This window comes from Microcebus murinus, chromosome 10 (genome assembly GCF_040939455.1).
Source record: "Microcebus murinus isolate Inina chromosome 10, M.murinus_Inina_mat1.0, whole genome shotgun sequence".
NCBI lineage: Eukaryota > Metazoa > Chordata > Mammalia > Primates > Cheirogaleidae > Microcebus > Microcebus murinus.
The window spans coordinates 78,556,218-78,581,696 of NC_134113.1; the positions used below are offsets into that span (position 1 = coordinate 78,556,218).

Here is a 25,479-nt window from a genome sequence, read left to right on the forward strand (position 1 = left end):
TCTAATTTACCATGTCATATAAACTACCAACCCACAAAATATGTTTATCAGAATCTATGTTTGAGTTTCTTTCTTGCTACATCATACTTGATGTTGAGATTGACTTTCCCTTTGGAATTCTGAGAGAACAGTTGTCATTAGACAGAGAGAACACTCAGACATAACTTAGCAGCCTTCACTCACTCAGCTTAGATCTCTTTGTGGACTCAAACTGAATTTTATAATACTTCTGATAATTTTCACTGATGGGGAAGATACAGTTATGCAATCTAAGTTATTCACTCATAAGAAAATTATTAGCAAAACACACATTAGGGTTAAGGCATTCTCAGCTCAGAACTTTCGTCGTAGTTATCCACTCTGTAAATGGGTTTGTGGTTTGGACTTTGTATGTATGCTACTCCAGGCACAGAGTGTTGAACCAGACAGACCAGGTCTCTGAACTCTCGGAACGTACATTTTAGTAAATTATCATTTCCTGCACCTGAATTAGGCTTTCTGCTTAGACTTTTCCTTTTACCCAGTGGTTTGAACTACTTTGCATATATAGGATCAGACCATTTATGTGGGGTGTTGTAAGGACAAATAATTGTGTTTGCTAATGAAAGACCAAACTTAGTTGATTGATTCATATGGTAAATATTTACATATATTTAGTGTCTGTCAGGCATGGTACTAGGTGCTGGAAGAAAGAATGTTAAGTATTGCATAGTTCCTGTCCTCAAAAAACTCAGAGTCTACTAGTAAAAATTGATAAACAATAATAAATGGAAAAGCATTGAGAGGAAGAAATACTTGTTCTGAGTCTGTAGGTGAGAGGGAGTTTACCCAGATGTCCTGAATCACGCTGATCTTGCCCCTTTCTTCCTCCCTAACTCACCTCTCACCATTGTTCTCTGTGCTCTCTGCTCTAACCACACTGGCCCCCTTTTACTACTTTTGCTTTCCAGTACTTGATGCTCCTTCAATCCACAGGGCCTTTGCACATGCTCTTGCCTCGCTATAGACTCTCTTTACTCCCTTTTTACCTATTAAGTCCTATCTGCTCTTCAGACCTCAGCTCAGGTTTTCTTTTTCTAATCACATCCCATTGGAGTAGAGATATTCCACCCTTGGTAAAGCATAAGCATTATTTAATTAGCATTATTTAACTAGAAAATATTTCCATTAAATAGGCTGAAATGTGACTTTAAGTCAGCTTGAAACTCTAATGTAAGCACAGAGGGTTTTTTTTTAACAAATTAATTTCCATTCTCACTTAATGATACAGGACCTCACTATCTGCAATTGCTGGGTAGATTTTTCTTAAAACTACAGGGTTTTACATTCCCATAGACATGCTGAAACATAGACAGACCAAGCTTTCATCATGACCCTGGAATTGCTTTCTATTTATATAATTTATATGTAGAAAATAATTCATACCTTGTGGAAGAAGTCACAGAGCCGGCAACTTTCTGCCTAAAACACCAGCCAGTTATACAGATCAGAATAGATCCTGTTTCTGGACTTGAATAATACTTTTTTTAAGATAGGGCAAAGCAAAGTTATCTTACAGGGCATTTTTAAAAAGTTAACTATGTAATTGTTTTTCTACTTTATCTTCTGTAAAGAGATTGTCCAGTATAATCACTGAGATTCTATGAGTCTATAGATTTCTAAAACAGGACTAGAGTTTTTTTTCACCAGTCACATTACTGTCCTTATAGGATTTGTAGCCTCTATATTACATGTTAAAAAAACTAATAGACATCTTATATTTGTTCAATGCCTGGTACTTTCTCAGTACATTGCTTTGCATTAGAGATCCAGGTATGGAACAGACCAATCCCAGGCAAAAGGAGCTCATTGAAGGGCTGTTTCTATATGTATTATCTCATTTGCTTCTCAGTAATATTTAAGTATTTTACAATGGAGGAAAATGAGGCTTGGAAAGTTAAATGACTTACTCAGAGTCACATAATTAGTAAAATGACAGAACTAAAATAAAACCACATCTTTTAACTCCAAGAATTTTTCTATTGTCCTAAAAATAGTTTACAAAGTTCCTCTGGCCAACATTCTAGAGCTGAGGTTAAATTTTATCCCATTATCACCATCATTATCTAATATTTTTAAATTCCTATGATACAGAGAAAAATAAAATAGTGTTCTTATCTAGGAAAGGCATATTATCTCATTTAAAACAAACACTGAAAAAAAGATCATGAACATATTTTCAATATAAATGACTGTGTCTGAGCTACTAAAGAAGGAGGATCCTTAACTGATGATCTATAGTAAAAGTGGGACTTTCTCGTTGTCATCCATGAAAATGAACTTCAAAAAAAAAAATTTCACCTTTCTCTTTGTCTATTGTGGGCTTAGCCTCAGCTGAATTTGCCTTATGTTTTTCTTTGTGTCTATTTAATTTGTCAAGCCAAGTAGAAGGTTTGTCAATGGCTACAGAATAAAGCCCAAACCTCTAATTTTATAAACTAAAAACATATCACAAGAACAAGTAGAAGGTTAGGACACACTTTGGTGCTTAATTTTCTCATGCTGAATAAAAATATAACTGTTAGTACCTATGCAGAATTTTTCTAAATAATTTTTGTACATATATGTTGTGTACTTGCCACATAGTTAGGAAATTGAACTCCAGCTTTAGTGCTCATGGGTCTCTTTAATACTCCCACCTAGGGGGTCTAGCCTAGAGAACATGTTTTCTTCTCCATGTCTCTAGTTCTACTGCCCATTTCCCAATCCCAAACAAGATACTGATATGTATGAATATAAGTATAGTGTCTGAAATGTTTAAAATTTTAACTTATTAATATTATAACTACTTTTTGCACAGTTCTTTATAGTTATGAAAAGCAATAGCTTAACTGAATTTTACAGCACCCTCGTAAGAGCAATTCCTCACTACCAATTGAGGAGCAATTCCTCCCCATTTTACATATGAAAACACAGTCCAATATAGTAAGTACTAACCTGTCTGAGGTTATGCAGCTTGTAGTATTTAGAACTAGAAGCTAGGGCCAGGATGTCTTACTACATCCTTATCATGTGGTTCAGTACTCCACTGACAGTAGATAAGTGACATTATACAGTTTACTTTTAAATTCTTTTGTACCTTATCTTATACTATATACGAAAATCAACTCAAAATGGATAAAAGTGTACATAAAACTCCTAGGAGTTTTCACATAGGTGAAAAGTACCTTGACATTGACCATGGCAATGATTTTTTGACTATCACAACCAAAAGCTCCAGCTACAAAACCAATAATACATAAATGGGACTACATCAAATTTAAAAGTTTCTGCACAGCAAAGGAAATAATCAACAAAAGGAAACTGCAGCCTGCAGACTTGGAAAAACTATTTGCAAACCATTATTTGGTAGAGGTTAATATCCAAAATTTATAAAGAACCCTTACAACTTAATAGCAGAAAGATAATCTGGTTAAAAATGAGCAAAGGACCCGAACAGACATTTCTCCAAAGAATACATTAAAATGGCCAAAAAGTATTTGAAAAGGTTCTCAACATCACTAAGTACAAAAAAAAAAAAAAAATGCAAATTAAAACCACTATGAGATATCACCTCATATCCAGTAGGATGGCTGTTAATAACAAGAGATTACAAATGTTGGCAAGGTTATAGAGAAAGGGGAACCCTGTATACTGTTAGTTGGAATGTAGATTGGTATAGCCATTATGGAAAACTGGAGGTTGCTAAATAAATTAAAAGTATAACTACTGTATGACCCAGAAATCTCTCTTTGGGGTACATACCCAAAGGAGATGAAATCACTACCTTGTAAAGATTCTGCACTCCCGTGTTCATTGCAGCATTATTCACAACAGCTAAGGCATGGAAATAATCTAATTGTCCATCAACAGATGAATGGATAAAAATGTGATATATATATATATAGATATATATAGATATACAGTGGAATATTATTCAGCCTTAAAAAGGAGATTCTGCCATTTACCACAACATAGGTGGATCTGGAAGATATTATGCTAAGTGAAATAAGCAAGACATGAAAAGAAAATATTACATGATCTCTTAAACATAAAATGTGAAACTTTATGAATTCAAGAAGAAAATGTTGAGAAAACTCTTGTAGACATCAGCCTGGGCAAAGAATTTATGAAGAAGATCCCCAAAGCAATCACAGTGGAGACCCAATCAAATTAAAAAGCTTCTGCACAGCCAAGGAAACTATCATTAGAGCAAATAGACAACCTACAGAATGGGAGAAAATATTCACATGCTACACAACTGTTAAAGGGCTGATAACATGAATCTCTATAGAACTTAAGAAAATTAATAAGAAAAAAATCAAACAACCCCATTAAAAAGTGGGCAAAGGACATGAACTTTGCAAAAGAAAACAGAATAATGGCCAATAAACATATAAAGAAAAGTGCTCAGCATCTCTAATCATCTCAAAACCACAATGAGATATCACTTAACCCCAGTGAGAATAGCTTTTATCAAAAAGTCCCAAAATAAGAAATGCCGGCATGGATGTGGAGAGATAGAAACACCCTTACACCGCTGGTGGGACTGCAAATTAGTACAACCTGTGTGGAAAGTAATTTAGAGATGCCGCAAAGAATTAAAAATAGAAATACCATTTGATCCAGCAATCCCACTACTAGACATCTACCCACAGGAAAAAAAGACATTTTTTAATAAAGAGATCTGCATTCACATGATAAACATGTGAATGTTTAACAGCACACAATTCACAATTGCAAAGATGTGGAAACAACCCAAGTGTCCATCAATACATGAGTGGATTAATAAAATGTGGTATATGCATACATAATGAGTGAGATGTGCACCATCTGGGGGATGGTCATGATGGAGACTCAGACCTTTGGGAGACTCAGACCTTTTTAAGGTTTATTGAAACCTTAAAATCTGTACCCCCATAATATGCCGAAATAAAAAAAAATGTGGTATATGTATACCATGGAATACTACTCAACCGTGAAAAACATTGGTGAACTAGCACCTCTTATATTATCCTGGGTGGAGCTACAGCCCCATTCTTCGAAGTAAAGTATCACAAGAATGGAAAAACAAGTACCACATGTACTCACCATCACATTGGTACTAACTGATCAACACTCAGGTGCTCACATGGAAGTAATATTCATCAGGTGCCGGGCAGGTGGGAGGGGAGTGGAAGGGATGGGTAAGGTCATAACTCATGGGTTTGGAGCACACTGTCTAGGGGATGGGCACACTTGTAGCTCTGGCTTGGGTTATGCAAAAGCAATCTATGTAACCAAAATGTTTGTACCTCCATAATATTCTGAAATTTAAAAAAAGAAAATAAATAAATAAATTGGTAAAAGAAAGAAAATTTTCATGATCTCACTTCTAAGTGGAATGTTAAAAAAAAGTCAAATATACAGAGATAGAGAATAAAACTGCTATTATGAGGGGCAGGGGAGGAAACAAGAAGATATAGGTCAAAAGATATAAAATAGCAGATATGTAGGATGAACAGATCTAGAGATTTAATGTACAACATGAGGACTAATAAAATCGTATTGCACTTAGAATTTTTGTTAAATAAGTAGCTCTTAGCTGCTTTTGTTACAAAAAAGTAATTATGTGAGATGATAATCTATCTTAATTTGCTGCTCTATAGTTACCATTTTACTGTCTATACGTATCCCCTAACATCATGTTATAAACCTCAAATATACACAATTGATGTTAATGAATTGTTTTCATTAGGCTGTTGCCTGGTACACTCTTATTCACTGGAAGCAAGCATGGGAGAAATTAGAGACTGACATTGAATTTGACAGATCTTCAAAAGTAACTCCAAAATTCCGAAAGCACATGTTTCGGTGGGGAGGGTCTACAACTACAGTCACTACAGAGGCAGAAGAGCAACCTCAGAAAGAGACCTCAAAATGTCAGCTGGAACCAGAGCAAGTTTTTCTTTTGAGGTAAAAGTTGTTTTGTTTTGTTGGTTTTTTTACTGTGTCCTTCTCACAATTAGTAACTGAGCACATGGGAATGACTGGATGACAAATAAATATGTGATGAACAAATAAATCAATAGGACCCATATGAAAAGCATAAACATATAGAGTGAGCAGGCACATAAAACTCATGGGGCAATGAAGGCTGCCCATCGTGACTAGGGAATATTGAGATCTCCGTGGCCATCGCGTTTTTCACTGGCACTGCTATTGGGGGCAAGGCTTCTGCAGAGGGGTGAAGAGGTGAAGTTATCCCCAAGTTTGTAGAAGTGCTAAGGTGGGGAGAGGGGTGCGTCATCTAGAAGTTTCAAATCTTGGGTCAAGGGTCTCTTGGGTCTTGGGTCTCTGTCTACAGAGGTGCAGGACATGTTACTCATTTGTAGGCAAATGCTTCTGAAGTTATAATAAAAGTTCTGCCCGCAAGGTCTAGAAAAGCTATATTCTCTTGTTCTGGAAGCATGCTTTCACTTGAATTGTGCCTTCAGCACTAATGCCACCGCATAAAATGTCTTTTGAGTTCAGTTTGGTTCTTGTTTTTCTTTTGCAGAGAAAAGGAAATTCCACCAACCCTTTTCCCTGATAGCAGCCCTTGGTGCCAGAGTCCCTTTGTCCCTACACATCCCTGCAGTCCTGTGACTCAACCGTACAACACAGGCACTGCTGGAAGCAGGTTGGGTAGACAGCCCAGGTCTCAGTTAGCCAGACCTGATCCAGCCTCAGGTGGGTCAAAAGGATACTTACTCCAGTGGAGAGTAAGGAGTGTGCGAGTGTGTGTGTGTGTGTGTGTGTGTGTGTGTGTGTGTGTGTGTGTGTGTGTGTGTGTTAACAGCTAGTGAAAAGGGATTGGTTAACTGATAAAATTTGCTAACTATTAAAAATAATTCCTATTCTCAATAATAGATGGTTCTCTAAGCAAGTATTGTAAGCCCTTCACTTACATTTGCTCTAGCACAGTATCTTCCACAGTTAGTTCTTGATAAATATCTGTTGAATGAATCAAAAGAACAGTGTGGCCAGCAGGAGTATATATGATCCTTGAAGTTCATTGAAAAGTACATTTTGCTTTATCATCAGGCAGGAAAAATTGATCTTATTAGTCACGCTGTGCTAAAAAATATCCATCTTTCCCAAACGCACTCTAATATTTATCCCAAACTCTTCTTATTCCTTCCCTCCTCACCTGTAATCTTTAAGACACCCTGGCAGATACACAGGACTCTCCATAAAACAGCATGAAAACCACGGTGTTGGCATGCTAGAACGTCCTGGGGAAATAGCGATCTGAAATTAGTGTCTTTTAGAAATGGAATGATGGAAAGTTTATAAATTACTGAATATATTACATTTTCATAAAATTGCATACCACATATATCTATGCCTGAGTTTTTTTTGTTTGTTTGTTTGTTTTTTTTTTTTTGAGACAGAGTCTCACTTTGTTGTCCAGGCTAGAGTGAGTGGCGCCAGCCTAGCTCACAGCAACCTCAAACTCCTGGGCTCAAGCGATCCTACTGCCTCAGCCTCCCAAGTAGCTGGGACTACAGGCATGCGCCACCATGCCCGGCTAATTTTTTCTATATATATTAGTTGGCCAATTAATTTCTTTCTATTTATAGGAGAAACGGGGTCTCGCTCTTGCTCAGGGTGGTTTCGAACCCCTGACCTTGAGCAATCTGCCCGCCTCAGCCTCCCAGAGTGCTAGGATTACAGGCGTGAGCCACCGCGCCCGGCTATGCCTGAGTTTTCTTATCTGGAAAGTAAGATTTGGGTCTGGAATTTCAAAGGCTCTTTCAGCAATAAATTCTGTGAGAAGTAGATGTAGACATAGATATAGATGTATATATAGATATATATATATACACACATATATATAAGTTTTTGTACTTTATAATAAATTTGAAGTTCTCAAGAAGTATATTAATTTATGCTTTTCTCCAATCAATGATAACCTTCACTATTTTACTTGTCCCGAACAACTTATTTTCCTAAGAAATTTGGTTTCAAATATTTTTAAGGCACATTTCTTATAGTGGTGGCTACTCACCTTAGTTATTCAATAATTTGCTATTCAATAATTTACTATTCAACACAAAACATGTCACTTTATGTGTATATTTTGTAATAGCAATTCAGAAAGATTGTTGCTCATCATTATATAACTTTTTAATTTTCTATTCATTAAATTTTCAACATGAACAGATATACACCAGAATTGTAAGAACCATTCTTTAATTTCTATTGCAAAATATGGCCACAAAGGGACAGATTTTATGAGTGCTTGGTTAATGACTGATTGTATAAAACAATGGTGAATCATCAGCTCATTTCCTTGAAAGAATATGTAACATGATTCTTCAAGGAAAGTTACATGGTTTTTTAATTATCTAGTATCTTTTAAATTTGCCCATTAGTGAACTATTTGCTATCATTAGCACACACTCAATAACTGTCAAAGAAAAACAGATAAAACAAAAATTCATCCATTTTACTTGTAGGTTCTTCAATCCTTCCCCTTTTACCCTACAACATTTAAATAGTCTAGTTTGCTGAGTTACAGAAGAAAGAATCTTAGATAGAAAGAAATCTATCTTCTGTCGGGGAATAGTTGCCTTGTTTTTAACTTTGTTTCTCAAATGTGCTATGGAGGAATTTAGAGACTAACTAGTAAGATAATTTTAAAGAAATATCTACAACACCATATGCCTAATTTATACCAAGCATAGTTTGTCTTAAAAAACACATTAAACTACAGAAAATATAATGTAAAAAGCATCCATATACTCATCATTCTGAATTAATTCATGTTAATATTTTGTCATATTGCTTCACATTGCCAAAAAATTCATAAATTTGAATTTTTCTCTTTGATTGTCTTTTCAGTTCTCATTTGATATTGCAATAAATCATTCTGGCCCTCATTTGTATATTATAATTACATATCTATGGATCCATAAAATATACATAGCATAATTTATGTATTTTCAATTACATAAATGGCCTTATGCTAAATGTGACTTCTCTTTTTTATTTATTTGGAATTCCTTATCTGTCATTTAAATATTCTGATTTTGTTTGGTATCCATTGCTAGAGAGCTGGTGTTCCCTTTTGCAGGTGACCTTTCACTCTGATTCTTCATACTTCCAGAGTTCTTACACTGATTCCTTCTCAACTGCAGCAGCTGTTGCTTCTTATTTTTGGATTTTCTTTTGTTTAGATAGGGCTTATTCCCCTCCCCTCACTCTTATAGGTGTGTTTGTAGCATATGTTGGATAAGAACCTTTGGCTTTGCCTGTGGGTGCTTTGATGGCGATCTAGGTTCTGGATGGATGCCTTGGTGGTTTTCCCAGTTGCTAGTTGTTTGTGGGCTATAGCTATGGTGAGCTATGTGAGTGGGCAGATTCCCTGTCTCTCTTTGATGAGGGAGGACGGAGGGCTCTGAAATCCTTTCTCTTACCCTATCCCTGTGGTCTTCTTAACAGTGTGAATTGTATTGGCATGCCCAGATTAATCTCTGAGACAGTAGCTGGTGCTTGTGGGTGAGAATCAACCACACCCTGTATGATTGAGTCAGAAAATGCTGTAATGGGAGTGTGCAAAGTATTTTCTATCATAGACAATTTATTCAACAATTACTGAGTACCTACAATGAATCACAGGGCTAGACACCAGAGACACAAAAATAACTAAGGCACTTTTCTTCTAGGGTGAAAGACAAAATAGTCAAGCAACCAAAAGTAGTAGGAATAGTGGCTTTCAAATGTTTTTTTTACCAAAACCACAGGAAGAATTATGTTTTATATCATTACTTGATGTCTATATATGTATGTATATAACTGAAGCAAAAGTTTCAAAAGACAATATTGATTTTTCTAAGTGCAGTACATTTTGATATTTCTTACTATAGTCTCTTCTATTTTATTTTTAAATAAATAATGACCCTCAAGACAAGAATGATGACTTCTATTCAACACTATACTAAAAATATGCATGTATCTCATTACCCCATAAATGAACAATTCCATTCCCAGGAACTATATATGCCCAACAAATACATACATATGTATACCAAAAGACATGTACAATAATGGTCACAGTAACTGTTCTTGTAATAGCCAAAAACTAGAAGCATTCCAATTGTTTATCAATAATATAATGACTAAATAAAATGATATGTTCATATAATCCCATAAGCAATGAAAACGAACGAACTGCTACATGCAATAATCTCAGTGAATCTCATATTGAGCAAAAACTTTCAGACAAAAAGGATTATACATTGGATGATTCCATGTACATAACATTCAAAAACATACAAAACTGAACTATGGTGTCAAAAATGATAACAGTATTATATTTACCTCTGGGAGAAGGAAGTGGTAATACCTGTAGAGTATACAAAAAGCGCTTCCAGACTACCTGCAATGTTCCATTTCTTGATCTGAATGGTGTTTACAAGTATGTGTTACTGTTTTCATCATGCCGTGCCATCATGATTTGTGAACTTTTCTGCATGTATGTTATACTTAAATAAAAACTTATTTTTAAAAAGCTTAATGAAAAAAAAGAAAAATTAGAAAGGGAAGAAAGCATGGTCACAGTAATGAGCACTGACAGTTTCTACTCTGCCAAGGAAGGAGAAAGAAAATCTAACAAAATGCAAAATGAATATTAACAACATGAAGCTTATTTAGTATAGGAAAAAATAGTCTTACCATAAATAAGCATAAGCCTATCATTATATTACAATGTGTTAGGCATTAATTTTAATATGGTTTGTCATATCTCAGTCATTTCCAGGAATACCTCATGGCAGAGATGGCTAACTGCAGCCCCTAAACCACTGTTCCTTTAGACACAAGATTCACAGGTCTGGGGAAATCTAAACACATGGATGCCTAGAATAAAGCCTGTTTCTTTCAGCCTCTGCTGCAGCTAGTGGGATTACGTGTCAACGTTCTGTACAATGGAATGTGAACAAAAATCATTTGTGCAACATGTGGATTATGCCCTTGGAGTCTGTGCTCCCTGTATCTTCTCTGTGGCATGATAGCAGGGGCTGGAAATGCCATATTTCAACTCTGAGATGAAGCCATGTGTCGAGGACGAAAGAGCCACCCTAAGTGCTCTGTGTTGGCACATCTCCAGACTGTTAAGTGAAAGAGACATAATCTTGTTTAAACCATTGTTAAGTTGGATCATTGCGTCTGAGCCAGATGGCCCACACAGCACTGCTACCACTTAAGATTTAGTTTCATTTAACAGGCTACTGGTTAAAAAGAAAACAAAAATCACAGCTACAGCACACATTTTTTAAGACAGGCAAATTTGAATACAGAATGGATATTAGACATTGAGTCATTGGTCTTTTCTTAGGTGTGTTAATTGTGTTGTAGTTATCCTGGCTGTTCTTAGGAGATTCATACTGAAATCTTTACTTATTTTCTGGTGGTTGGTTTCGTGACGTAAGCATATATGACAGATATAAGACAGATAATGAAAATATGGCAAAATAATGATTGAATCTGGTGATAGATATACAGGTTTGGTTGCATTATTCATTGATATTTTCCATATGTTTGAAATTTTTCACAATAAAATTTTGAAAAAAACAAAATAAAACAGACCTTTTTGATAGACCGTAATATGCATCAGGAGCTATTAGAGCACAAAGGCAAGGCCTTGAGTCTGAGTCCAGGAAGGAGTCCCTCCAACACAGGACAAAGGCCTCTTAACAAAGCAAATAGGTTTGCATTGTCTTGCCATTATTCATCCTGGACCTAAAGAGAATGTGCTTTCTTCTTGCTGAGATTAGCATGCAGATTGTGGGCAATTTTGTCAGTCTTCCGTAACTCAGGTTCAGTGATAGAAACTAGTCTGAAGATAGCATTTTACAAACACTGTCTTAAAGTAATATGGTGAGTATTGTCACTGTTTAATGCACTTTATTTGCACCCTGTTTTACATGCTTTGCCTATCATCTGTGATCTCTCTTATACACTACAGTAGGGTTCATTTTAACTGTGGACTGCACACCTGCTACCATCTTCCATGCAGATATTATTATGGTAATAATAAAGCCTCCTTGTTTCTGAGGGTTACAGAGCCACACTCTGAAAACCAAATTGTTAGAAAATAAATGAAACTAGAACATAGATAACCTGATGCAGAAATGAAACATTTAAAATCTCATTAATGTGAGCTCTATATTAAGATCACATTCATGAAATTTTACTTAAGCTGGACTATGGGAAATTACTCATTACAGTTAAATAGATCTGACTTATCTGTCTTGGGATCAAAGTATTTCGTTCCCATAAGAAATTGCTTCCAGGCCAAGCACAGTGACTCACTCCTGTAATCTAACACTTTGGGAGGGCAAGGCAGGAAGATCGCTTGAGGCCAGGAGTTTGAGGTCGCAGTGAGCTATGATGACACCACTGCACTCTAGCTCGGGCAACAAAGCAAGAATCTGTCTCAATAAATAGATACGTAAAAGTTAAAATTAAGATTAGAAAACGTAAAGAAAGAAAGAAAGAAATTGCTTCCAATACAGGTTTGAGATAAATTTTCTTTATGTATTCTTCACATTAGTATCTGTTCTGTTTATTGATGCTTGACTGTATCACATGGTTTAAATTTATCAGATTAAGAATTTGGAATGCCTAACATCACTTTTCTATGACTGGGTAGGGTATTGGTCAATATTATATATATGTATATAAATATATATGTATATGTATGGCAATATTAGTCAATAATATAACTCTAAATTGTATGAATCATTATACAGAAATTTTTAAACAAACAAAAAAAAAAGATCTGAATATCCTGTGGAATAGAAAAGGTTAATTGCTGTATTTTGACCACTTAAAATCAGACTGAGTAAAACATAATAACTTGAAGGAGCACTGCAAAATGCCAAGAGGTCCTATGCAGATTGTGTTATCAAATAAAAGTAGCAAAAAATAGAAAATTTTGTATAAAGAAAAATTACACTATATCATGTATTCAAGGGTAATTATATTTCTCTTCTGTTGCTTACTTTCAGAAAATTTAGATTGTAATATCACCATATATCTGCATGACTTTTTTTTTTTAAAGAATAGACAAGTGAGAACAAATTTATGTCTCTCTTCTTACAGCTGAAATAAAAGTTTTTTAAATACTCAAATAATGAATTAATTGCAAGGTATTAGTCTTCATAACAGCATAATTAGGTAACATTATCCCTGGCTCTTTCGTTTCAAAACATTTCAACATTGCAAAACTAGCTTTTTAAATTGCCCTTTAGTTATGAAAGATTATAGCCTCAATTATGTAAATATATGTCCATTTCTTCACACAAACAAAAAATAAGCTTTTAAGAAGTCTGAGTATTCAGATTAAAGCTAGTAGGTGCTAAATGTTTCAGGCTCAAATAACCCAAAAAATTGTCATCACCCAGTGAAACTGAAACAGATAAACACCACTACTAGTGATAGTCCTGTCATTAAATTTCAAGAACTTATGGATGGGTATTTTCTATAAATGTTTTTAGCTCTAAAATACAGTATTTTTTTTTTCTTGAAAAATAAGCTTTCAGGGTGCAGTTCAAAACCATCAAGGGACACACATAAAATATTTACAAGATCTGTTTCATTCCAACAAACAGCTCCAGAAGTTGAGAAGTGACGAGCTAGATTCTTGTATCTAAGCCACTACCTTTGCTAAGGAAAGTATATTAGGAGCCTATTTCTATGCCAGGTCCATAACTCACTATTCAGAAAGTTTATACAGTGATTATTGATTCTCTAGATTCAGAAACCTATTAGTGGCAAAGAAAATCACCATTGTTACCCAAAAACATCCTGCATTTTTGTTAATCTTCCTTGCAGTTCACATTTTCATATCCAGCATCTGGATAGTGTTTCTTTGTAATCAAATACAATTTAACTTGATAATTCTTCTGAGCCTGCAGACAAAGAAAGGGTTAGGTCCGACTGAGGAGCTTCTCTTGTTTTTTTCCCAGAGGAGTTCGTTGCTATCTGTGCCTACAACATTATTTTGCTTTCTTGCCTCTTATTCTATAGGAATAAAAACAACATCTTATTTCCGGTCTAGAAGTCCTTTGCACTTGGGATCATTCGATCCAGTACTCTTTCAGCTGGATATACTAGTTTCATATGTGGAAATTATATTTAAACAAAGTGACTTTCAATACCTACTTAAGTATATGGGAGTGACAGTGAGGAAGGCCACTATGTCACCTCATTTGTCACCAGCGTGGAGTCAACTAATGTGGCAGGCGAGGCAGCCTCCCCTTCTAGTCTACTTATTCTCTCTTGCACCCTCCTGAGGCAGCCCCATCTGTCCCCTGCTCCCCTGGCTACTTTGCATTGTGGCAATTGTAAGTGTGGAAAGCATTCGAGGAATTTCACAGTCCGGTAAAATTATTCTGGAGACCTCTATTTTTTTAAAACTATATCTTCCAGATGGATTTTTCTTCCTTCAAAATCTTGATTAATTGTGTCTTGAAATATATGCTTCCTTTTACAACGACTCATTGAAAACTTGGACTTAATAATAGTCAAATAATACCTTTCAGGTGGTTTTTAAACCTCTTGGTTCAAGTCTCCATTAAATACCATCCTTAAGCCATAGATTTCTTCTTCAAACAAAAGAAAATCCTTTTGCTGTTAGCTTATTTCAGGATCTCTTTTAATGTGAAAAAAAAAAATCAATGCTGTAATATCGGACTGAACTGTTGTCCTTCCCTACCCACACCCCCCATATTTTTTTTTTTTAATTTTCAGGGACCAAGAAAAAGAAGACGTTTAAGTTACACAGCAACATGCAGCCAACTTAACTTCTAAAGGTAAGTAACAATATTGCAAATTTGCTTATTCTGCAGAAAAATAAGACTAAAATAATTTTATATATAAATATAAATTTAGTCTTATAAATAAGACTAAAATAATTTTTCTGCAAAAAATTTGCAGAAATGTCTTTAAGAGCCACCAGAACATGGATTCTTATTTATCCTGTAGTCACTAATTTTTCATTAAACAGTTATGCTGTTTAGGCCATCCATTTTTGTCTCTCTGTTGAATGATGAACTCTCTAAGAATGGGAAATTAGGAAATGTAGCATCTTTTTACTTTTTGCCCCATATCCTCACCCTACCCCTGTTGTTGGATAAGTAACAAGCCGTTGAACTCCAGGGTTACTTCAAATACTCAAAGAGCAACTCTACCACTACACCAGTACATTTCCGTTCCTATGAGCAACAGATTATTAATTGTACAAGAGAAATTATTCTGGCTGAAGAGGCTGCAGATGCTCTGTAGTTGTATGTTTTTTAAAATGGCACTAAAAGGAAGAAGAGAAACTCTGCTCTACTGTTCATTTGCTAAATGACCTTGTATCACTCAACCAGTTACTGCCTACGTGGTGTGATCTTTCTTTTGATGATGATAATGTCTAAGTAATTGAAGAATACCTGAACACAGGCGGTTTTCTGTCTTTTAAGTGGTTGAGCTTAAACTCTTCTCCAGAAACCTGATGACGAGGTGACTTTTCAGTCATGGGTTCCGCTTAGTCTGGGTCCTTCTCTGGTTTACGTCCTTTGCTGCCCTAATCTATGATGATCCATCTATATGTTTTCTTGCTCTTTTTTCTGATTAGGCTTTCTGTTGATTCCTTGGTTTAAAATTCAATTACAGTCACCCCAATGCTAACTTAGTATTCTGGACTGTTCTAGCAGAAATGACTTCCTAATAATTTAACTACTCCACACAGCTGGCAGGCCTCTCAGGGTCCCTCCAGCTACCCTCATGCATGTACCAACTTTTCACATTTTCTCTGATTGCTCAGCTGTCCAATTTCTTTCAGCTTGTCTCTCCCTAGGTTTTCCTTAATTATCATCTTCTATTTTTCTGCAAGTCATCTACTCTTTGACAAGCCCACTCTCCCCATTGCTATAGCATTGCATCCTGTACTTCCTAAAAATGTGATAGCCACAGTCTCCCTCTTTGAATCTTCTCAGACACTTCTTACAGGACATTGGGACTGTAAAGGGATTTATTTCCAACCATTTCACTTGAGAGCAAAAGTAACTGAAGTCTGAAGAGGTGAGTTACCAAAATTAACCAGTAATTAACCTTAAAGCCAGAAGTAAGCCCAAGGCTCTTTAATTGCGAAGAGCTGGAGAGTCCAGACTTGGCTCCCACTGGTAGAGTCCTTGTTCCCAGAGATCTGAGTTCTGTCTGTGTGGGGATCCATTTCCTCCAACTGCCATAACCTCTAGTAGTTGCAGCTGAAATGCAAACAGTGAGATTTGAAATCTGCACCAGCACTTCTACAATTAAACTACCCTCCACTCTGTGTAGACAGAAGGGCATTCCACTGAATCTGCATATGAGTTGGAAAGGGGACATTACATTATATGCAAAAAGAAGAAATTTTTTGTTTGTTTTGGTTGGAAAAACTGTTCTGAATTATCTCATTGAATACTGAATAACAGTTTTGGCAGAGGTTTTAACTTGTGTCAGACTTCCTCAGTTATTACTTTGCTTAACTACAATGTCAAAGATTTGTTCATCGATCCTCTCTATAGCATACTCTTTGGTAGCTTTGATGTTTTTTGTTTTTGTTGTTATTTTTTTCCTCACCTTGTTTTGAAAAGCCCTAGGCCTCCCAAGATGCTCTGTCTTCCCAGAGCCTCCACCACCATCTGGTGGTATCTTTAGGATTGACCGCCTGTGTGTCCCCAAGATATTTCTGAAGCTTTCACTGGGAGCAAACTTTTGCTTATTCATTTTCACTATCTGTCAGTGGATGACTCATCCGTGGCTCCTGAGTCTGGCTTATTTCTGGAAAATTGTCCAGAGACGAAACCATTATTGGTTTGGTTCTTACTGGTATTCACGGCTAGTCCTTGGTGACTTGTATAAAATTTCACAGCTTTCACAGTATCTCATTTGAGCCTATGAGATGGGCGGGGCTGATATTGTCTCTAGTTTATGGCTGAAGAAGTTTTCGTTCAGAGAGATTAAGTGATTTACTCAAAGTCGCATAGGTAATAAGAGACTAAGACTAGGATCTCAGCCCAATGCCAATGCTATCTTCCACACCACTCTGCCAACTAAACTTTAAGATTACCTTCGTCTTCTTATTATCCCACCTCCAACTTGCCTGAAAGGAGAAAACACCACACGTTTAGAAGTAGGACTGGAAGAAACATTGTCATTCATGACAGTAGGCTACTAAGAGAACCTTACGGCTGCTCCATATTGCAAAACAAGATTCATGTCCTGCTTCCAAAATTGCTAATTTAACAGAATGGCAATTATTGACATACACACAAATCAAAGCTCAATCTCAGGGGTCTTTGACTTCTAATCCATTTCTGTGCAACAAGTGATTAAAAACATACAGTGTACTCAGAGCCAGGCTCTCAAATGCTCTCCTTAGTACTTTGCAAAGAATGTGTGGGAGTTCTGTTGTGTGACTAACAGAAAGCGTATGTGGGCAGTGCCACAGACTGCTGCAAAAACAGAACTTTCCCCAAGTTAGAGAACTCTGGAATGGCCAGGCAATTTTCCTAATGTGTCTGCCACCTGCCATCTGAACTCTTAGACTTGCTGGGAGACACTGAGGATTCTAGAACAGAGAATCAAAAGGGAGAAGAAGGAGCAGGGGAAGAATAGGTCTTATTACATGTCACCAGTGCTGTCCTCTGCAGTATGCAATTGCTTAGGACATACAGAAAGCACCAAAATTGCAAATGTGGGATATTAAATTCATGTCCAGTGAAAGTTCTTATACGGAGGAGGCACTCTCATGTTTTGTGTTAGGCACTCCTAATAAAGTATGGGATATAGAATCTTTCCATGAACCCAGCTATGCTCACATGTCTCTTACTGTTCCGCATAGTCCAAACTGGACAGTCCAAACGTGGGATGTCCTTCTAGCTCTCCAAGGATCCTTCCATGGGCCCCTGACATGAAGTTTTCATAACATTTTCTCCTTGGGCCAGTTCTTGTGAGTGAGGAGTTAATATTTAACAGCCCAGAAAGAAGGACTACTTTTTAGCTCTCTTTAACCTTGCTTGAAGGAGTTTTGAAAGTCTAGTGGTTACAGTTTCTGATGTCAGTGTTTTCTATCTGTACTTTATGGTATATTCCTTCAATCTCTGTACTAATACCTTTCTCCTCTCGATCTTCAAAGTGATCTACCAACTTCCAAAACTCTTCGATCAGTTGAAATTTCATAAATATTTGTTTTCTACAAACTGCTTCCTTCAGAGTTTGCTAGCTACTATGTTCTCATCTTCTCAGCTTCACTTTTATGGTGTCATGGTTCAATTGCATGAAGAATAAAAAGACCTGCCATTTTGGCTCCTCACCCTGTTGGTCAAAGACATTTTATAGTTTAACACATTGACCTCCACACTAGAAAAAGAAATTTTTTTCCTTGGGGCCATGGTGTTTTATTACAAAAATAGAATAAAAACTTTGAAAACAAAATGATCCTTTCTAAGTTAATGAAAACTTTGTTATTTCTAAATGTTTTCTGTGTGTGAGTTATATGCAACTTGAAAAATAGTTCTCATGGCTCCCAAGGTGAAGACATGTGAGTTACATATGCTTCATGAGGCCCCGGGCACAAAACTAAATGAATTAAATACAACTCACAGGGCAGTTAATGTGTTAAAGAAAATCAAATGCCTGAGCTAATGTAGCCAGTTCCACTTCCATAGAGAAGGTAAAGAACACAAGCATCTCAGGCTCTGAGGCCTCTTGCTAAGACTTCTACAGAAGATGCAAGCCAGTTGCATAGAGGGAAACGAAGCTTTCTTTTTTTCTATTACATTTTAAGTGTTACCTGATTTCTTTTAAGTCTGGGGCACATCTTAGATATTTAAAGGAAGAGATAACTAGGTACTACTCAAGTGCCATCAAGAAGGAAATGAAGGTTGTAAACATTTAGAAATCGGTCAGTAAACTAGTTGCCTCAGAACCATTTTGATCCTTAGATTTGAGTCCAGAAGTATCCATGACTAGCTAATGAGATAGCTAAGCTGCTTAGGGGTCAAAGAGCCCTTCCCATTCATACATCACCATTAAAACTGTAACCTAATCACACACACACGTTACAGAGTCGAGTTAGCAGGAAAAGAATCCCGAATGATCCTTTCACCTTGGCAAAAAATGAGGGATCATAGAAATAATGTCTTCCCTGCTATTGTTGTCCTGCATCCACGAGTATATTCAAGACCCACTAATTCCAGGTTTTAATTTAGGATTAACTTGAGTTGAAAGATTCTGAACAGCTCTACTTTATATTGCTATAACAATTATAGCGTATTTCCAGTAGAAATTACATTTCACCATGCATTGCCATTTATTTTTTTGTTCAGGACAATAATATCCAAGTCTAGAGGATGCCAGCACGTCACAGCCAGCCTTCAGTACACAGGAGAGAAAGCCATCAGCAAGCAAGGAAATGGTTGCTTTTTAGAGAAGATAATTCTTTGAGACTTTACTATAACCACTTCTTGAATAAGGAGAGCTAGTAGACAAATTTAAAGTATTTGTTTTCAAAGCAGTTAAGAAGAAAAATATTTGTCAAAAGCAAAACCAGCACAGTCTTTATTTTGGTCGCATGAAGTGCCCATGTGATTTCAGTCTTTTATACCCTGCCCAGCTATGAGGTCTACAACTTCTGCTCTTTCTGCAGGTGCATCTTCCAAACACATGTGTGTCAGGAATTATAAACCTTGGGGGTCTGATTCTCTAGAGTTGGAATCTTTCTCCTTGAAGAACAGATTAATTCAGCTTCCTAAGGAAATATTGGGTGAAATTTCTACAGAGTAACTAATTAGGAGTTTTTAAACCTGCCTCCACTTATCTCAAATTCAGCCAAAATAGTTTCACCTTCCAGCTTATGATACTATGTACAAAATTCCATGGACAAGAAATGCCAAAGGAACAAAAATGTTTTAATTAAATAATGTGATGGAGCTACCTTTTTAAACCATTATACTTTTTTCTATAGCTATTTTATCTACACCTATCAACAGCATAGAAGTTGAAAAAATGGAATATTCTCGTTATTAATGTTGGCCCTATTTGTAGTGAGAAGCTATGATTGCTTCAGATTCTGAGAAGATATCCTGCCTATACCTTGTAGCTCTATTTAATTTAATTTATATATATATATATGTATCGATATCGTATATAGGAAGATAGAGTGCATAGTGTCTTGGGGTGCTTTAAAAAAATAAAGAGTAAAACAACCCAAAAATGTATCAGTTGTGACCATGAATAGAAACTCACTGAATTGTGGTGGTTTATTATATCCAAACACCAAAAGCTAAAAATGCCTAATTTTTAAAAAAAAAATATGCCAAGGGATTAAAACATATGCTTGTCCACCAATGTTCAATACAGCATTATTCACAATAGCCAAAGGATGGAAACAGCCCAAGGGTCTATCAACACATGAATCAATTTTTAACAATGTGGTATATAAAACAATGGAATATTATTCAGCCAAAAACAATGAGGTTCTGATATATACTGCAAGACAGATAAACCCGGAAAACATTTTGCTAATTGAAATAAGCCAGACACAAAAGGACAAATATTATATATGATTTCACTGATCTCAACAGGAAAATTCATAGAGATGGAAAGTATAATAGAGTTTATCAGGGGCTGGGCTGCGGAGGGGAGAATGGGAAATTATTTTATGTGTACAGAGTCTCTATTTAGTACGATGAGAAAAGTTCTAGAAATGGACGATGGTAGTGGTTTCACAACATTGTGAATGTACTTAATGCCACTGAATTGTACACTTTAAAATCATTTAAATGGTTTAAAAAATACCTCTAATAAAATCTGACTAGTATTTCCAAGGTGGAAAAACTAGATCATACTCCAGTCTAAAGCATCTGAGAAGACATCCATTGCTTGACAAAATAATTTCTCACGTATTTTTGCTTATGATGCAACATAAATGCTTTCTAGTTGCTGGGCCACATGGATCCCATTATTTCCTCATTCTTTGGACACTCAGGAGTAGACTTGTACATTTTCAGAAAACTGTCCATAACACTTCATGCTACTTTGCACCATTACATATTACCTTGTGTTGGCTAAACTGTGGAGGCTGTCTTTGTCATGGTTACTGTAGAAACTGTGTAGTCATGACATTTTGAGGCGACTAGTAAGGAATTGAGTGTACGATAAAAGTTAACTTAATTTCATGGTTTAATATTTCTTCCATCTGTCGCCATTCGTGATGATTGTCATGCTCACACTGGGAGTATAAACACACAAGCAAAGGGCTCCGGTGACTATGGCCAACAAGCAACCTCACCCCTAACAGACTTCCCTCCCAATCTCTTTGCCTCAAAGGTTTGTAATAGAAACACATGGAACAAGCGGTGTGTAAGGCTCGGGTGTTTTCAATTATTTCTCTCATATGACCAGAGCTTTCCTAGATCCAAAATATGTTTCAGCTCAAAGAGTTTTCCTTATATTTGAAGATGGTGTAGTTTCAGGAAAATTTCATCTATATGTCTGATTTATTGATGCTTCATCAATAAAATATCTTCCCTGAGCTCTTCCGTACCACTATTTCTTGCATGGGTGGTCAAAAAATATGGCACATTTAAGCATTGCTTACTTTCATGAACCATGCTCTTATAAAGTGTATGACCTTTTACACTTAAAAGAAAGAGAGAAATTAATGCTCAGTGCTGGGATTCGTAGAAGATTCCTTGTCAGTCATATCACCAGGGAGCATTCCACCACATTGTGTCATCTTCCTGCTCAAGAGAGAGAGTCAGTCTCTCTCTACTGTAGCATCAGCTGGGGAAGACAGACTCATCCCCTCTCGTAAAAATCATCAACTACCTACATGCTGATGCTCAGGCAGGACTATTCAGGTATGATCAGAAATATTGAGTGTTTGCAGCATTTTATTTTTCTAAGTTTGTGTGAATGGAAGTTAGAAGATTGGTTTTTTTAGGTTTCAGCAGCCTTAGACCACAGTGGGCTTTATCTTATGGTGCCAGAAATTTGCCACTTCATTATTGCTCTCTGAAGTTATTGGCAGCAGCATTTATATAAATACCTTACAGAAACCGTGAGCCTTGTTTCAGTAACATTTGAATGGGCATTGTTAAGTAATGTTCACTTTAGGGATGAATTACAATGAAAAAACAAATCCAAAACTTTATCTACTACTTAATACTCCCCGAACAGGTAAACATTTTAACCCCCCACCCATATGCACACGCACACACGCACGCACTTTATGATTTCGACAGGAAATAGTAAAAGAAATTATGAAAGGATAAACACTGTTCCGATGATAGTGGTTTTGATTAATTGCCTATAAGCTTTGAAGAGAAATCCAAATTTTCAGATCGGTATCAGAGCTTAGAGTTCATGCAGGGGGTAAACTCCTGCTGTTCTTGGCCCTTTCTCCCAAATCTAAGTAGAGGAGACATTAGTTTAACCATCTGAGTAAGTTTTAAATTTGTAGCAATAATACAATTTTACAGGAGATGGTAAAGGGTACAAAGTTTTCACTTAAACAGGATGAATAAGTTCTGTAGATCTATTATTGTACAGCATGGTTACAGTTAATAATAATGTATACTTGAAAATTGCTAAGAGAGTAGATCTTATATGTTGTCACTTCAGAAAAACGGTAAGTATGTGAGGTAATGAATGTGTTAATTAGATTCACCATTTCACAATGGAATCACATCTCAAAATATGCTGTACACTGTAAGTACACATGATTTTATTTGTCAATTCTACCTTAATAAAGCTGGGGTGAGCCAAAGGACTTTGTGCTTAGACAATATAAATGGTACCACCCAATTATCTATGTTTATGGAAGTACTGACTTAAAATATATCTATAAAGATATATTCATATTCATGTTATTTGGAATACATTATAAATGCAAACTAGATACAAGTAGAAATTTAGTTTTATTTCTGAAGTGTCACTTTCCTAATATTTTACTTTTCTTAGGTTAAATATAGTTTCTGTATGTTGAATGCCATGAGATTACTAGCCTGTTGTTTACATTTTACAACAACATGGAAAAAATGTAAGACTTTTGGAATTGTTAGAGAACAGTATTAACTGTTCTAAATAGGTCATGTATGTGTTCATATTATGGTCCTGGAAAAGAGGGGGAAAGGTTTTTCTAAAGAAGAGATCAATATGATTACCAGGTGGCCAAATTTTGTCTTAATATCAACAGATTGCAAAGATCAGTAATAAACCTTTTGTCTGCCTTCTATCGGCATAGCACACTGTATGTTTATATTAGTTGATGAATAATTTGAGTTCAGATAGGAGGAAAATAGTAACCATGAGCATAACTACCCACAGGAAATGTTTTTCAAGTTCATGCCTTATACTTCCCGCTATGGTGAAGGCAGTCGTAGGGACCACAAGGGGTGCAGGGATAGGTCGGGATGGGGAAGGAATCCACCTCGGCCATGGCTCATGTTCACATGGCAGGCAGACTGGTCCCGATCACATGTTCTTGCCCACACTGTCCTCTCCATAAGGCAGCCTGGGCTTCCTGACACGTGGTGCCAATGTTCCGAGAGTGAGTGTCCAAAGAAACAGGAAGTGGAAGCTGCCACTTTCTGCATGCAGAAACTGACCATGTCACTCTGTCATGTTCCATTAGCCAAGAAGGAATACAGACCTTACCTTTCAATAGAAAGCTTGTCAAAAAATGTTGTGCCATCTTAAAACCACCACTATGTGTAAATCACCAAGCAGATACACATCAATTTTCACCTTGATCCAGTCTTTTTAAACTCAACGGGGAATGTCTTCTCAATCTTGAAAAATAAGATATATCCCCAAGTTCAGCTGATGGACCCATTGAATCCTGATGTTTCAAGAATCACAGCAAAACAGGCAAGAAACCACAGTCTCTTTATTTGGGCTATATTGTAAGTTTAATTGAAACAAGGAAAACATGTTTGAAACATTTCTCTATTAGCTCTAGAGATTACAAATTAACTCTTAATTTCTTTCACCACCTTTCCAGGACCCCTCAACATATTTTCCTCTTCCTTGAATCACAAAATCCATCTGGATTAGTGGAGATATGGTGAACGGCTTATAGAGTTGTTCATTCAGTTTTTATTTCACAAGCTTATTTTTCCCTGTTATGCATTTTAATCACCAGATATTTTTTGAGCATCTATTATGCACTAAGCACTGGAATGAAAATAATACATGGCTCATGCCTTTATGGAAGTCATAGATCAACAGGAAACATACTAGCATCCAAATATTTAAAGAATCATAAAAGTACTATAATAAAGTTAAATATAATACAAAATCCTGTGAGCTCTTCAGAAAATAAAGAGTTGCAAATAGGTGCCAAGGAGCTGATTTTAAGAGGTAATATGCTTCAGGCAGAGAAAAGGAAGGCTGACCAGGATCTACAGCAAGTACATGGCATGCCCTGGGTGGTTTTGAGAAATGATCATTTATATTGGTACACTGAGAACATGGGAAAAAAAGAAGCAACAAGGAGATGAGAGTAAAAAGGTAGATTGACTCAAATCATGAGCTTTGTTTTCTGGGGCCAAGTATTCCCATAAGTCACAGAAATTGCTTCCGTAAGTTGTAGAAGAAAAATAGTCATTCCAGATTCTCCTTTGGAATCTGCCAGTACATAGGATAGTGACAGATGAGGATAGAATTCATCCCACTATAACATGGTGGGTTTTTCCCTAAGAAGCCTCAATTTTTCTAATCTTGCTTTTTATGACTTGCCTTAATTAAAACATTTCAGTAAAAAAAAAATATGGACTAGGGCATTTTTGCACATGTATAGTTAGTTATAAAGTCTAAAAATCATTGATCAAATAAGGTGACGACATCTAGCTTTGGCTTCAGAGTAAATGTCTGTCGTTGCTATCAGCATGAGCCTCTTAAAATTCTTCTCACCTTTATCATCTACTATTAGAATGAACAAAGCATAAAATACTCAAGGCAGCCATGGTTTGTATGACAGTTTCTTTTTTCCCCTAGAAATTCAGTGTTAAGTCAACATCAATCTGCACAATGTAACTCATGTTCCCTAATTAATAAATGACACATTGTCCAATCCCCATTATGAAAATATGCCAGAGGGAAATTTGCCATGTGCAAGGAGCTGTCTCAGGAAGTGAGGCGGGTATCCTGTGAAGGGTAAAGATTAGAGATAAGAACCTAAATTGAAAAGTTGGCTTGAATTATTATACTAAGCCTATGCTATAAATTTTTCAGGTAGAAACTTGATGGAGGATGGGGAGGTATTCTAATCTTAAAACTTTTGAAAAATGTGTTAATAAGATCGACTGATAAGCTTTTCTAAACTTGTCCTATCAGTTTTGCCAAAATGAAAATCTGCCCCACTTAGCTCATGTTACTGTTCAAGATTTCACAGTG

At 36.2% G+C, this 25,479-nt stretch overlaps 1 protein-coding gene across 4 annotated transcripts in view; it reads left to right on the forward strand.

Moving 5' to 3' along the window:
- The window catches only part of LMNTD1 (lamin tail domain containing 1), an 89,845-nt gene extending 69,830 nt beyond the window's left edge, over nt 1-20,015 (forward strand). For all 4 annotated transcript variants that reach the window (XM_076007552.1, XM_076007553.1, XM_076007554.1 and 1 more), the window contains 4 exons: nt 5,756-5,973; nt 6,557-6,729; nt 14,800-14,861; nt 19,407-20,015. In XM_076007552.1, the coding sequence (XP_075863667.1) occupies nt 5,756-5,973; nt 6,557-6,729; nt 14,800-14,852 (444 nt within the window). In that variant the 3' untranslated portion in view covers nt 14,853-14,861; nt 19,407-20,015. The remainder of the gene's footprint in view (nt 1-5,755; nt 5,974-6,556; nt 6,730-14,799; nt 14,862-19,406) is intronic.
- Nucleotides 20,016-25,479: the final 5,464 nt, after the last annotated feature.